Source organism: Nannospalax galili, unplaced genomic scaffold, assembly GCF_000622305.1.
Source record: "Nannospalax galili isolate Female #2095 unplaced genomic scaffold, S.galili_v1.0 scaffold47, whole genome shotgun sequence".
NCBI lineage: Eukaryota > Metazoa > Chordata > Mammalia > Rodentia > Spalacidae > Nannospalax > Nannospalax galili.
Genome location: NW_008357641.1, coordinates 834380 through 847865, shown reverse-complemented (window position 1 = coordinate 847865; position 13486 = coordinate 834380). Strand labels below are relative to the sequence as shown.

Here is a 13486-nt window from a genome sequence, read left to right as displayed (position 1 = left end):
TTTTTTTGGTATTTTTGAGACAGGGTCTCCCTGTAGCCCCAGCTGTCCTGGAACTCACTATGTAGACCAGGCTGTCCTTGAACTCACAGAGATTTGCCTGCCTCTGCTGGGACTAAAGGCATGGGCCACCACGCCCAGCACCATCCCTATTTTCAAACACAGCAGTGGCCTCACATAGCCCAGCAATTCCATTCCTTAGTATGTGTCCCAGAGAATTTACAGCAAGTATGTGAGCAGATCTTGCCTGCATATGTTCATAGCTGCACATCCACTAACAGGGGGAGACAACCCAAATGTCTAGCCATCGAAAGAGAAATGGGCAAACAAAATGCAGCCTGTGCATACAACAGAATAGTTGTATCTGACTAAGGAAAGGGATATGGTGCTGATTCATGTTATAACAGTTATAGCAAGGAAGGACCACATGGGCAGGGCTGTGTACGTGAAGAGTGCATCCCAGGCAGATTCTGGGCGAGACAAGAGGAAACTGCAAAGCAACTGCTAATAGGTATGTGGTTTCCCTTTGGGATGGTGGGATGCTGTGGGATGTAGTGAAGCTGGTGACTCATTAATGTCACCAGGCAGCTTCACTTTAGAGTGGTTAATTTCAGGAGTGGGAGTGTACCTCAGTGAGAACTACACCTAGCATGTACAAGGCCCTGAGTTCCATCCCTAGCTCCCCAAATGAATGCTCTGTACCCCAGGTTCCTCTGGAGCTGGAAGGGCCTGTGATCAAGCTCTCACCAGTGAGGTGAGAGTGAGCATGGCCTGTCTTTAAGGGGTGGAGCTCTCAGTGCTGGAAGCAGAGATATAGGGAAGGTTTGGGAGGGTGTGGTCAATCCCCATCTGTATCTAGTTTGGGCCTGGGACATCTGTCAAAGCAGCTTAGCTGCAACCCTGTCAGATACAGAGAACTTCAAAGTGGGGCACCAGGGGCGAAGCATGGCTGAGGCCCTTCTCAGAGGTCTCATCATGCTCCTTGGTCCCAGTAACCACAATGCTCAGCCTCATGCATGGAGGTAGGCACAGAAGCCATACTCTCTGAGCTGCCAAGGAGATTGGAAAAGGAGCTAAGGTCTCCCAAGGAAGGAGGCACAGCTTAAGCCAAGGCTGGGAGGCTGGATGAGGCGTCAGGAAATGCGGCAGAGAACAAGACAGCTTGAGCCCAGCACACTTGTCACTCACCTGACTTTGCCCCACAGCCCAAGAGGCTCTTGGTGCCTACCCTCACCTCCCACAATGGGCTGCTCCCAGACTTTTCTCCCTCATCTCTTCCTAGGTCCAGGCCCTGAACTCTAACCTTAGGCATTGAGCATTCAGTGAGTACTTGTTATGTACCTGGCCACAAGGGGGAGGGAAAGTCTGTTGTCCCTGTGGGGAGGACATAAGGTAAACTCCATCCAAAGAAAAACTAGCCAATGGAGAAGTGGGTGGAGGGTAAGGTCAGGAGAGAGGGTATGGAAGGGGGTCAGGAAGTGGAGAGGGGCCTGCAGTTTTATAGTATGCAGGTATGCAGAAGTATTCAGTTAGGGGACATCAGTCTAGGCAGAAGGAATGGCCAAGGCCCAGAGGGGCCCTGGGTAGGTCACCTGACATGGCTGGACCTGAGTGAAGAGGTAGTGTGAAGGAGGGGAGGGACAGTGGACAAGGCAGGTCACTTGGCACAATGAGCCTCGGGAAGGGTCTGGCTTTTGCCAAGGAATGTGGGAACCCCAGAGGGTTCTGAGCAGAGGATGGGATCTGGCTCAGGTGTTCTCAGGTGGCTGTGGGTTATATAGCTTTGCTGGTGGGGTGCTCCACCCTGGGACACCTCCTGACAGCCCCACAAGCACACTCTCCTCCACACCCACACACCTGTTCACAGACACAAACACAAGTGACACATTTGTGCACACATGCTCTGACATGCAGTCACACTCTGCAGTTGCCGTCCCAACACCCACTCACATGCACAAGGCCAGTTTTACATGCCAAAGTGCTCTCTCCTCTGCCATTTATGGCCTGTGAGTTAGAGGTCCCTCCTTAGGGAAGCCCTCTCCTTTCCCCGAGACTCTTGCTTTGATTTTTCAAGCTCTCACCTGTCCCCATGGGTCTTGGAACAAGCTCCTGGAGGTGGCAGGTGGGTGGCAAGAGGAATGGACCAGTGTCTGTGGGGAGGAGTTGGCCTGGGGGAGGGGGTGTCACTCACTTGCTGTCTGCAGAGGGAACCCCTGTGGGCTGCATACAAGTGAGAGAGCGGGCTCACCTCTGGGACATGATCTTAAAGGCATCAGGCAGGTAGCACTGCACATTCTCCATCTGGAAAGGATCTGCATCACAGATCTTGTCATCTGTGCGCCCGTAGTTTGCATTCTCCACCATGATGACGTCACTGCCTGGGCACCGCAGCTCGATGGGGTAACCTTCGCAGGCTAGCTCCCGGCGCATCAACCCAAATGGGAGCCCAGCCCGGCTCAGGCCTGCAGAGGAAGGGGAGGGGACACTGCCGCAGGTGCCAGGGAGAGCCTGTTGTCTACCCCAGGGGTGCTGCCTCAAGTTCAGCTGGAAGCCAGCTATATGAACCTCAGACTTTTTAGGCTGTAAAATGGCATTTAGGTATAGACCCTGTATAGCGGGGTTGGCAGCCTGGCCTAGAGAGAGTTGGTCCTGCCTGGTAAGAAAGCATGAACGCTGACCTGGGGATTGTGGGCCAGCCAGACAGTTTGTGTGTCCCCAAAATTATTATTTAATATTTATTTATTAAAAAAAATTTTTTTTGGTCTTTTTGAGACAGGGTCTCCCTGTAGCCCCAGCTGGCCTGGATTTGCTATGGAGACCAGGCTGGCCTGGAACTCACAGAGATCTGCCTGCCTCTGCCTGGGATTAAAGGTGTGCACCACCACGCCCGGCAAAAAAATATTTTATTTTTTATGCGTATGAGTGTATTGCCTGCAGAGGTCAGAGGAGAGCACTGGATCCCCTGGAACTGGAGTTATGGACGGCTGAGCCATCAGTGAGTGCTCTAATCACTGAGCCACCTCTCCAGCAAACGCCCCTCTCCTAAATTCTTTTTACAAGAACTTTAAAAAAATGTATATATCTGGGTGGGGGATTAGGGGAGGTGCATATATGGAGGTCAGAAGACAACTTACAGGAATTGGTTTTCTTCTTCCACCATGTGGATGCTGGGGATTGAACTCAAGTTGTTTGTTAGGCTTGTTGGCAAACAGCTTAACCTGCCTAAGCCATCTCACTGGTCCCGTCCCCCCAAATTCTTATGTTAGAGTACTAAGCACCTCAGAAAGTGACTGCATTTGAAGATAGTGTCTTTTTTTTTTTCCCCTGAGGCAGGGTCTCATGTAGCCTAAGCTTAGCCTCAAACTGCCAATCCTCCTGCCCCGACCTCTCATGTGTTAGAATTACAGGAATGTATCACCATGCCCAGTGTCTTTTCCCCACTCCCAGTCCAAAACAGGGTCTCAATGTATCCCATGCTAACCTTGAACATACTGTGTAGCCCAGGCTGGCCTCAAACTTAGAGCAATCTTAGAACCCAGCCTCAGCCTCACATGTGCTGAGATGACAGCTTGGAGATGGGGTCTTTATAGTAGTGATCAAGTTAAAATGAGGCTATCAGAGTATGATTGGGCCCTTACAAAAAGCAAGAGTGAGTATATTTTTGCTGTTGCTGTAGTACTAGAAATAGAACCAAGGTCTTACATACCCCAGGCACATTCTACCACTAAGTTATATCCCAGCCCTTTGTTCACCTTTTATTTTGTGACAATGGCTTGTTGATATTGAAATTGATCCTCTTGCCTCAGCCTCTTGAGTAGCTAGGCCATCAGGTTCATGTCACCACGCTCCACTACAAAAGGGGGGACCCAACACACTGTGTACCCAGGGAAGACCATGTGTCAATACGGGGAGAATGCACTGCCTGCAAGCCTCTGAAGGGGCTGGCTGCCATGCAGGTGACTAACCCAATCTGCATGGGGAGCATCAGTTGAGGCTGGGGACAGCAGGACATGGTGACACAGTAGAGAAATTGTGTATAGAACTTTTTCTGGATTCTGCCCCATGTGCCTTCCGCTTGATGGAGTTTGTCTTCCTACTGCAATAAGCCAACACTGAGTACAGCGGCTTCTAGTGGGTGTTGTGGGCCCTTTGAGTGCATCACTGAGCTTGTATTTGGTGTCAGAAGTGAGGGTGGTCCTGGGGGCCTCCTACTACCACACCACACAGAATGGAGAAAGCTCTGGAAGGTACTTGTGTTTTTTTTTTTTTTTAAAAAAAAAAAAACACAATAGCTGTTTCTTTTTTTGTTTAATATTTTATTTATTTATTTGATGTGTATGAGTGTATTGCCTGCATGTATGTGAGTGCACCCGTGTTGTGCAATGCCGAGGAGGTCAGAAGAGGGTGTTGGATTCCCCTGGAACTGGAGTTAAGGACAGTTCATAGCCACCATGTGGGTGCTGGGAATGGGACCCGGGTCCTCTGCAAGAGCAGTCAATGCTCTTAACCGGTGAGCCATCTCTCCAGGCCCAGGTACTTGTTTGTTTGTTTGTTTGTTTTTTGTTTCTTTGAGACAGTGTCTCCCTGTAGCCCAAGCTGGCCTGGAACTCACTATGTAGACCAGGCTGGCCTGAAACTCACAGAGATCCACCTGCCTCTGCCTCCCAAGTGCTGGGATTAAAGGCGGGCACTACCACACCCAGCACGGTACTTCTGTTTTTAAAAAACACTACAGAGGCTGGTGTTGCCACTTCCAAGTTGACAGAGCAGGTACTATGGCCCACAGACCCCGTGTTGGACCTGACACATCAGAACAGGAGCCAGGAGCCTTCAAGCTTTGCATCTACCAGAAGAGTCTGAGGCGTGCTTAAGTTTGTTTATTCATTATACAATACTGGGACTTGAACCCAGGGCCTCACCTATGGCAGGCAGTTACTTTACCACTGAGCTATGCCTGTGTGCTTGCTTCATTTATTTGGTTTTGACACAGGGTCTTGCTGTGCAGTCCAGCCTGGCCTGAAACTCGGGATCTCGCCCAACTTCCACAAGTGCTAGGATTACAAGCATATGCAGCCATGCTTGACATTTTCTAGGCTTAAGTTCAGGTAGTCACTAGCAGAAGCTTTCCTAGACCCCAGTTTCCCAACCTGTAAGATGAGCCAGGTTCAGAGAGCAGAGATTCCAGACCAAGAAAATTTTTGTTTGGTTTGGTGCTTTGAAACAGGCTTACATATTCCAGGTGGCCTCAAAGAGTAAGTAGCCAAGGCTGGCCTGATCATCCTGCCTCTGCCCCCACATGCTGACATCACAGGAGTGTGGTACCACACCTGGCCTAGGGAACGACAGTGAAGAAAGTGATGAGGGCAGTGCCCATAAAGGAACAGCATTATGGGAGGGTGTCCCCATGACAGACGCTCTGGGCAGGGCAGGCTCCCAGTGGTGTCTTGGACCAAACTGTCAGAAGCCACACAGCACAGCTCAAAGCCCCAGTGCTGGGGCTCCCTGGCCTGGCTGGTGGCCCCAGGTCACCCAGTGGGTCTCTGCCTTGTGATCCCATCCTGAGGAGCAGTGAGAAGAGTTCCCACTTCCAGCCATTAATTGGAGGTTAATGTTTGAACCCTGTGGTGACAGGGTGCTTGTTTTTTGTTATCGTCTAAGAACTGCAGTTGGCATGTGTCAGGTAACCCTGGCAGCCACCCTGGGACACTGATCGCAGCCTCATGGGGTGACAGAGGAACAGGCTACAGAGGTACAGAGGGGGAAACCACAGCTGGGAACAGGCTAAGTGCTATACTGCAGGAACAGAGCCTTCTTCAGAGATGGGGTCCATCCAATACTGGCCAAGTCCTCTGGGGGTTATGGCAGCCAGTCCCTTAGGGTTTTTTGGGGTGAGCAGAGCCCCAGTTGGGAAAAATTTTCCCATGTGCGCCTGTCACACCATCTGCTTCCTCCTCTAATTTTAGCCTCCCCAGGCCGGGAGGGAGGCTGGGGGTGGAGGCAGCCCCTCCTAGCCCAACAGGGGGCTGGGCCCAGAACTTGGATGCTAGGGAACCTGGGTCACTGGCTGGTAGGACCCTTCCAAGGCTCCAGAGCAAGGCTGAAAACGTCCCCTCCATCCCTGTGACTTCCCAAAACAACTGGGCTGGCAGGAAGGGGGTCCTAGTGGCAGACTCCATGGTCAGCAGCCTTCACACAAGGCTAGCAATGCAGGCAGGGGCACCTCCCAGGGGGTAGGCAAGGCCCCCTCTTCGCCTCTATGGCCCTGTGCCTGGCTGGACCCACCATGGTGATGGTAATTAAGTAATTTTGAGGGTGGGCAAGCAGGCTTGGGGCATTAATTGTGGCGTGTGCAGGATCCCGGGCCAGCATCAGGCCAAGCCGGGTAATTAGTTGTTTTTAAATAAACGTCAGCGGGCTGCTTTAATTAAGCCTTCGTCCCAGTGAGCCTTGGAGATGTAATTAGAGAGAGAGAGAGAGAGAGAGAGAGAGAGAGAGAGAGAGAGAAACAGTTGCCCCTAGGAAGGTGTGTCTTGGTTGTAGGGGGTCCCCAGTGAGACAGCCAGCACCTAGTTTAGTTTAGGCCCCCTCAGTAGTGTCAGCTGGGGTGATATCACCAGGCTCCCCCTGGCCTGGTCTAGCCTCATCTAGGGAAGATGGGGGCTGTGATTTCCACAGGGAATTCATGTCACCCATCCACCTACCCAGCCCCTGCAACACCTACCTTGTGTGGCTGAAGTCACCAGGACCGTGGTGACACAGAGACTCCAGAGTGCTGCAGCCAGGCGGGCCATGGTGACAGCCAGAGGTGTGTTCAGGGCTCTCAGTGGACTGTGCGAGGGGCCTTGCCCCGCATCACCAGGGTGCCACAGCTTGGCCCACCAGCCTGGGAGAGGACAGGAGATAAGGCAGGGCAGGGGCCAACCTCAGCCAGCCCAGAGGAAAGGTCTGTCTCCTGCTGGAGATAGACCCCACCTGGACCTTCTGTACCTTGGTGTGCATCTCTCAGCAGCTCCGGTCCCTCTTCCCCATGGAACCTCCCTGGGAGCAGCTCATTTGGTCAGCATGGCTGCCAAGAGCACACCTTCACCAAAGCTGCTTCAGCCTCATCCCTAAACTCTTCCCCTATCCACTCTTCTCCACCACGGAGCATCCTCAACCCACAACGGGAATCTTTCTGGGTACAAGACCCAGGCCCCTCGGCCGGACTCCAGCCTTAGGCAGGAATCCAAACCTGCTGCAGCCCCTGCTTCCTGTCTCTCTGCTCCAGCAGCTAATTAGAATCCAGCTGGCTGGCGCCATTGATCAGGGACCAGGGACCCAGGGCCTCTCGGGTCCTCTCTTTCTCTTCCAGGGGACCCTCAGGGTGAGTTGGAGACAGGCAGGCTGGGCAGGAGGAGTCCTAGGAAGGGGTGTGGATGGGGTCCCCTGCCATGAGCTCCTCTCAGGATGGAGCCCTCAGTTCTAACCTGCTTTGTCTTCCTGCCCTTGATGGCTCGGGTCCTGTAGATTCATGGAGTCTGCACACCCACGCCCCTCCCTACCCTCTGCTCTTGTGATATTCACAGCCCAGTTCTCCAGGGCAGCCCCAATCCAGAGCCATTAGCCTCACCAGCAGCATCCTAGAAATTCATTCTTTAGAAAGGGCCCCCAGAGAGTGCTGGCCATTTTTATACTGGGGGTGGGTGCTCCTTGACACATACCTCCATTTCCCATCTACAGTCCTGACACTCCTCACCTGCCTCTTCCAGAGCTTTCTTTCTAGCTGTGCTAGCTTTAGAGGCAGGAAGAGATGAAACCACTGTAGTCAGGAAGCGCTGTTACGGCCCCATGTGGCTCTGTGTCACCTTCAAACAATCTAGGGCCAGCTCCACACTCTACCATTTCCCTAGTCCTGCTGCCTCAGGGCAGTTAACCTACAGGATTCTACTAACCTACTGAGCATCAATCTTCACATGCAAGGTGGAGGGGAGCATAGAACGTACCAAGTGGTAAAGCCACAACATGATGGGAAGGAACATGAGGGTCCCCCCCCCAAAGGCTGCACCCTTGCTGTGGGGACCCCAAGAGGACCCCATCTATCTCATTGTCTTAGATGCTGTCTGTAGTACAAGGTCTACCCTGTGCACTCTAGCAGGACCTCCAATCCACCAGTGGCAGCCACCCTCCAGACCCAAACCTGGACCCTCGAGGCCTCCTCCTCACTCCAGTACAGCTCAGGAATGGGTCCTGGGTCTGTCTGTCCCTACTAGCCCATTCTGCTCCCAGAACTCCAGTCTCCCTGCAGCCAGAGGGATCTTTGTGTTTTGAAAAATGGTGACAATTTAAAACATTTAAATCACTTTTTCCTTCTGGTGCCACAGATGGAACTCATGGCTCCCGAACACAGGCCATCACTTTTCCAGTGATCTGCACCCCAGCCCCCAAACCACTGATGTATATCCAGTAGATTAATTTACAGGGTCATTTTAACTTAATTGACTGGTTTCTTTGTGACAGATCTAAGTAGCCCAGGGTGGCCTCAAAATCACAGCAATCATCCTGCCTCAGCTTTCTGAATGGGATTGCAAACCTGTGCCACCACTCCTAGCTCCATTTTATCCTTTGGTAGTTCTGCGATCGTTCTTAGAGCCAGGCTCATGTGGTGCCATGGTGCTCCACTGCTACAGTCCCAGTCTGCTTTTCAGTTTTTGAGACAGAGTCTCACTAAGTTGCCCAGGCTTGCCTTGTACTTGCTGTGTATCCTAGGCAGGCCCTGCAATGTGCCTACTTCAACCACAATGTTGGGCTTCAGTTTATTTTCCTATGCTGCTTAGGCTGTCCTGACACTCCGCCTCAGCATCCCTACTGTGAAACCACAGATACACATGTGTCCAGCATCACCTAGTAGTGGTGGTTGTTTTTGCAATCCTAGGAACTGAATTTAGGGCCTTGTGTATACTGGGCAAGATATCCCTGAGAATTATATCCCCAGCCCTTTCATGGAGCTCTCTTAAGGCTGAGGTGATATGCCTCTGCCACTAGGCCTGCTTCTGCAGTGCTGAGGATGGAGCCCAGGGCCCTTCATACTAGACCACAACTTCCTAAACTGTGGGTTGCCATCTCATACTGGGTCATGTTACTGAACAGGGGCTCTCGAAAAATTTGCCAACAGGGAAGAATATCTGATCACACAAGAACCAAAAATTAGTTTGAGTCAAATACACAATGAACCTTAAGCATCTCTAGTAGTGCTTACCTGTGCTGCACCTGTGGCAGCTGCATGCTGGGTTCTGAGTGCATGGCATGGTGTGGTACCTCACAGTCCGCACTGCCACCTCATGCAATGCCTATGACCATGGATGGCACTAGGCTCACTGCTGTAGCAATGCAGTGTCTTTTTTTTTTTTTTAACTGAACTTGCAAAGTTTTTTGCATTTATAAAAACATGATCGCTTAATTATGAAAAACAAAATCTTTTAATATTTTCCTACCACTGTTCCTTGGCATATAAGTATCAAATTAGTATGTCTTTGGACTACTGTATTGTGTAGTTTGATTTTTTAAATTGCTGTTTGAGTTGCTGACTTGAGTTTCATTAAAAAAAAAAAATCGTTGAATGAATTTTGGCTTAGGATTAGGACAGAATTTCTAGCAAGTTCCAAAATGGCCCTGAACATACTTCTGCCATTTTCATGTGTTCATGTGAGATGGTGTTCTTAGCACTTATGATTATAAAATCAAAGCACTGATCAACCTTGAGGGCTGTATGTCCTGTGGTACTAAATTCAATCAAAAATAAGCAAGCAGGGCTGGAGAGATGACTCAGTAGTTAAGAGCACTGGCTGCTCTTGCAGAGGACCTGGGTTCAGTTCCCAGCATCCACATGGTGGCTAACAATTGTCCATAACTCCAGTTCCAGGGAAATCAGTCGCCCTCTTCTGGTCTCCACAGGCACTGCATACACATGGTGCACTTACATGCAGGCAAAACACTCATACACATAAAAATAAAAAAATAAAAGGCAACCATGTCCACTTCATTAGTATGTAGACTTGCTTTTACCTGCAAGGGTAAAATTACATGTATACCAAAGAACTGTTTTAAAATTCCTTCATGGTTTATTATCAGCCAGTATTTGAATTGGGACCCATATGCCTGGGGTCATCTCAAATTTTCTCAGGTGAAAGAGGCTGTTAGCAGAAAAAGTTTTAACAAGTTTGTGATAGGCAAGCACTGAGCCATACCTCAAGCCTTTTTAAGAAAATTATTTTTTAAAATTTATGTGCATGTGTGTATGTGTGTGTGTGTGTGTGTGTGTGTGTGTGTGTGTGAGTATATATCATGTATAAAGAGACCAGAAGAGGGAATCCAGATTCCATGAAGCTGCAGTTACAGGAGGTTGTGAGCCACCATGTGGGTGGATGCTGGTAACCAACCGGGTCCTCTGCCCAAACAGCAAGTGCCCTTAACCACTGAGCCATCTCTTCTGCCCCCCAAATTAATTTTCTTAAAGTTTTGTATGTGTGTGTATGCTGGCGTGTGAGCATGTGTGTGGAGGCCAGAGCTCCATACTGAGTGTCCTCTATCACTCTTCACCTTAGTTTTTGAGATGGGATCTCCTACTGAATTGGAACTCACTGATTAGACTGGCTTGGTAGTGAATGCCAGGGATCTTTCCAACTGCTCCCAGTGCTAGGGTTACAGACACACACGCCACACATGACTTTTTACATGGGTGCTGGGGATCAAAACTTCGGTCTGGGCTAGGAATGTAGCTCAATTGATAAGAGTGTTTGCCTAGCATGCACAAAGCCCTGGGCTAGATCCTCCAGCATCACATTAAACTTGGTATGGTGGCATATGCCTATAATCCTAGTGCTTGGCAGACAGAGGCAGAATCAGGAGTTCAAGGTCATGCTAAACTACATAGCAAGTTTGAGGGCTACATATCTCAAAAATACAAAACAACAGTCAGGCATGGTGGTGCATACCTTTAATCCCAGCACTTGGGAGGTAGAGGCAGGTGGATCTCTCTGAGTTCAAGGCCAGCCTGGTCTACATAGAAAATTCCAGAGCAGTCAGGGCTACATAGCAAGATCCTGTTTCAAAAAGAAACTAAAGTAGGGACTGGAGAGATGGCTCAGCGGTTAAGAACACTGGCTGTTCTTGCAGAAGACCCGGGTTCGAATACCAGCACCCACATGGCAGCTAACAACTGTCCGTAACTCCAGTTCCAGGGGATCCGACAGCTCCGTCTGTCCTCTGCGGGCCTTGCACAACACAGGTGCACTTACCTACATGCAGGCAATACAGGCATACACATAAAATAAAAATAAATAAAATATTTAAAAAAACCCAAAAAACTAAAGTAACCAAACCACCACCACCAAAAACCACCAAAAACTCAGGTCTTCCTGCTTACAAGTCAAGCACTTTATCCACTGAGCCATCACTCAAGGTCTTTTTAAATTGAGATAGTGTCTCACTATGTAGTCCAGGCTGGCCTATAACTCCTCAGCTTAAACAATCCTCTTGCTTCAGTGTCCAGACCCAGTTTGCAAATCCGTGCCATTTAACCACTCTCCTACCCGCGCACCAGCCCCTCACAGTCACCACCCTCTCCGCCCCAAAAGAGGCAATGTCCTCCTTGTGTAGGGAGGTGGGATTTGCCCTGTGTGTCCCACTTATTATCCACAGCATAAGTCTTCTAGGTTTGTTCACCCCACAGGTCTTTTTAAAAAATATTTATTTATTTATTTATTATTATTATTTTGGTCTTTTTGAAATAGGGTGTCTCTGTAGCCTCAGCTGGCCTGGAACTGGCTATGTAGATCAGGCTGACCTTGAACTCACAGAGATCCGCCTGCCTCTGCCTCCTGAGTGCTGGGATTAAAGGTGTGCGCTACCACACCCTGCTATTTTGGTCTTTTTGAGACTTTTTCTCTAGACCCAGCTGTCATGGAACTCCCTATGTAGACCAGGCTAGTCTGCCTCTGCTTCCTGAGTGCTGGGATTTAAAAAAGTGTGTGCAACCATGCCCAGCTCATTATTTTTATTTTATGTGTATGAGTGTATTGCCTGCATGTGTGTTAAGTGTACCGATGTCATGCAATGCCCACGCAGGTCAGAAGATGGCATCGGATCCCCTGGAACTGGAGTTACAAACAGTTGTTAGCCATCATGTGGGTTCTGGGAATTGAACCCAGGTCCTCTGCAAGAGCAGTCAGTGCTCTTAACCGCTAAGCCATCTCTCCAGCCCCTTTACAGGGGTCTTTTATTTTTTTTTAATTTATTTTTTTGGTCTTTTTGAGACAGGGTCTCCCTGTAGCCCCAGCTGTCCTGGAACTCACTATATAGACCAGGCTGGCCTTAAACTCACAGAGATCTACCTGCCTCTGCCTCCCGAGTGCTGGGATTAAAGGTGTGCGCCACCATGTCTGGCTTAAATTTGAGGTTTTTATACACAGTATTTGTGATCCACTGAGAAGCAGATGCACTAAACTCTGACAAATTGGGTTTCTGAACCCATGAGAGTGAAGACTCTGCTCCTGGCCTTTAATGTCAACTCAGGTGATCCCTCAAGCCTTCTCTAATCCCCATTTCCCTTCCAAACGCCTCTGCATTCATAGCAGCTATAACCTTAGTTACACATGAAAAATGGAGTTTTCCTAATAAGACTAATATATGTATTTTATTTTATAGGGCCTTTTTTGGTGGTGGGGGGTGGGGGATCTCAAAATGTAATCCTGGCTGCTCTCAAATTCATAGAGATCTGCCTGCCTTTGCCTCCTGTGAGCTGGGATTAAATGTATATGCCACCATGCCTAGGAATTTTTTTGAGACAAGGTCTTGCTATACATCCCGGGCTGGCCTTAAACTCATTCTTCTTCAGCTTCCTGAATGCTGGCATAACCATACATTCACTACTGTGCCATTTTCTTAATATGGTATTTTAAAAGCCTAACTTAGTGATACTGTCCCTAGCCAAAGGTTAAGGTCACAGGGAGAGAAAGAAGAAACAGATATATTTCTCCTCCTCCTACAGACCACAACTCATCAAACCCCTCTCACACCCCAATGTCTAAGCTTCAGGGAAACAGATGGAAAGAGCTGATGAATAGAGTGCTCCTAATCTGTTTCCATTCCTCCCAGAATAAAACTGGAGCAACCTCAAAGACAGAGGGACTTGGCTCCATACTCCTTTATCTGATGTGCCCCAAACCTGGATGTGCTTAGGCCAAATTAAGATGCTGCCACTAGCTGGGTGTGGTGATATACGCCTCTAATAGGCACTCAGGAGGCAGAGACAGAGGCAGGCGGATCTCTGTGAATTTAAGGCCAGCCTTGTCTACAAAGTGAGTTCCAGTCCAGGTGGGGCTACAGGGAGACCCTGTCTCAAAAAGACACAAAAAAAAAAAAAGAAAAAAGAAAAAAAAAAGAGGCATCTAGCTGAATGGGTCTAGGATTCAGCATACTCATTACATACTGGGTGGATTCTAACCTCAAGGCT

General features: G+C 49.4%; 1 protein-coding gene across 6 annotated transcripts in view; it reads right to left on the bottom strand.

Annotated features, from left to right (window-relative positions):
- Adgrl1 (adhesion G protein-coupled receptor L1) overlaps window positions 1-13486 on the bottom strand; it is a 66270-nt gene that overhangs the window by 21635 nt on the left and 31149 nt on the right. For all 6 annotated transcript variants that reach the window (XM_008855408.3, XM_017794942.2, XM_008855410.3 and 3 more), the window contains exons 2-3: window positions 6719-6880; window positions 2246-2459 (exon numbers count right to left, since the gene is read on the bottom strand). In XM_008855408.3, the coding sequence (XP_008853630.1) occupies window positions 2246-2459; window positions 6719-6788 (284 nt within the window). In that variant the 5' untranslated portion in view covers window positions 6789-6880. The remainder of the gene's footprint in view (window positions 1-2245; window positions 2460-6718; window positions 6881-13486) is intronic.